We start from the raw sequence: 694 nt of genomic DNA, 5'->3' as shown, positions 1-694 counted from the left end.
ATGGCAATAGTGTTCATCTGTGCTTCTGGTTGATCTGCGCCACAGATATGAAACATGTCACCTCCAGCCCTGCTTCTATTGTCTGATGCCATGGAGTCACTTAATGTGCTATGGCCTGCTACATATACCCTCCTGTCATGCATTGCCCACGATCTGTTATGGAATACTACATACCAGCCAACGAGCGACCGTTTTTTCGGTAAGGTATGGCTTCACTCGAGACCGGAAATACGAAGGCCCGATCGTATTCATGGGAGCTCCCATTGGCCACGCCCTTTCGTACAGGTGCGTACGATTACCTCGTCGTCCGGAAACACTGGCCCAGACAGAAGAAATGGAGGGACAATCAAGTGCACAGGGAAATGACCACTGCTGCAAAGGGGAAGAATAGCAGGCCAAAGAGGGCATCTTGTATGTCCATCCAGGAAATGGTGGAGTGTCCATGATTGAGCAGCAGGATTATGACTGCAAGCTGCAGAAATATGAGCAGAAGAACATTAGGAAGGACCGGATCCTCGATCAAGTGATTGAGAGCTTGCAGGCCAAGTTCAATGTCACCAGGTCCAAAGACCAGTTGCGCAAACGCTGGTGTGACCTAAAGTTGAGGGAGACTGGACAGCTAGCAAGGATCCACAGGATGATCTGTAGGGGTAAGTGTGAGCTACATTAATATTGCATCTACAGATATGATGGA

At 49.0% G+C, this 694-nt stretch overlaps 1 protein-coding gene across 1 annotated transcript in view; it reads left to right on the top strand.

The window, feature by feature from the left end:
- Positions 1-442: 442 nt before the first annotated feature.
- Positions 443-694, top strand: part of RAP1GDS1 (Rap1 GTPase-GDP dissociation stimulator 1) — a 105,416-nt gene continuing 105,164 nt past the window's right edge. Inside the window, exon 1 of the mRNA XM_018566288.1 lies at positions 443-650. Coding sequence (XP_018421790.1) covers positions 443-650 — 208 coding nt within the window. The remainder of the gene's footprint in view (positions 651-694) is intronic.

The sequence above is a fragment of the Nanorana parkeri genome, unplaced genomic scaffold (assembly GCF_000935625.1).
Source record: "Nanorana parkeri isolate BGI_ZX_2015 unplaced genomic scaffold, ASM93562v1 scaffold933, whole genome shotgun sequence".
Classification (NCBI taxonomy): Eukaryota; Metazoa; Chordata; class Amphibia; order Anura; family Dicroglossidae; genus Nanorana; species Nanorana parkeri.
This window is presented reverse-complemented; position numbering and strand designations above follow the sequence as displayed.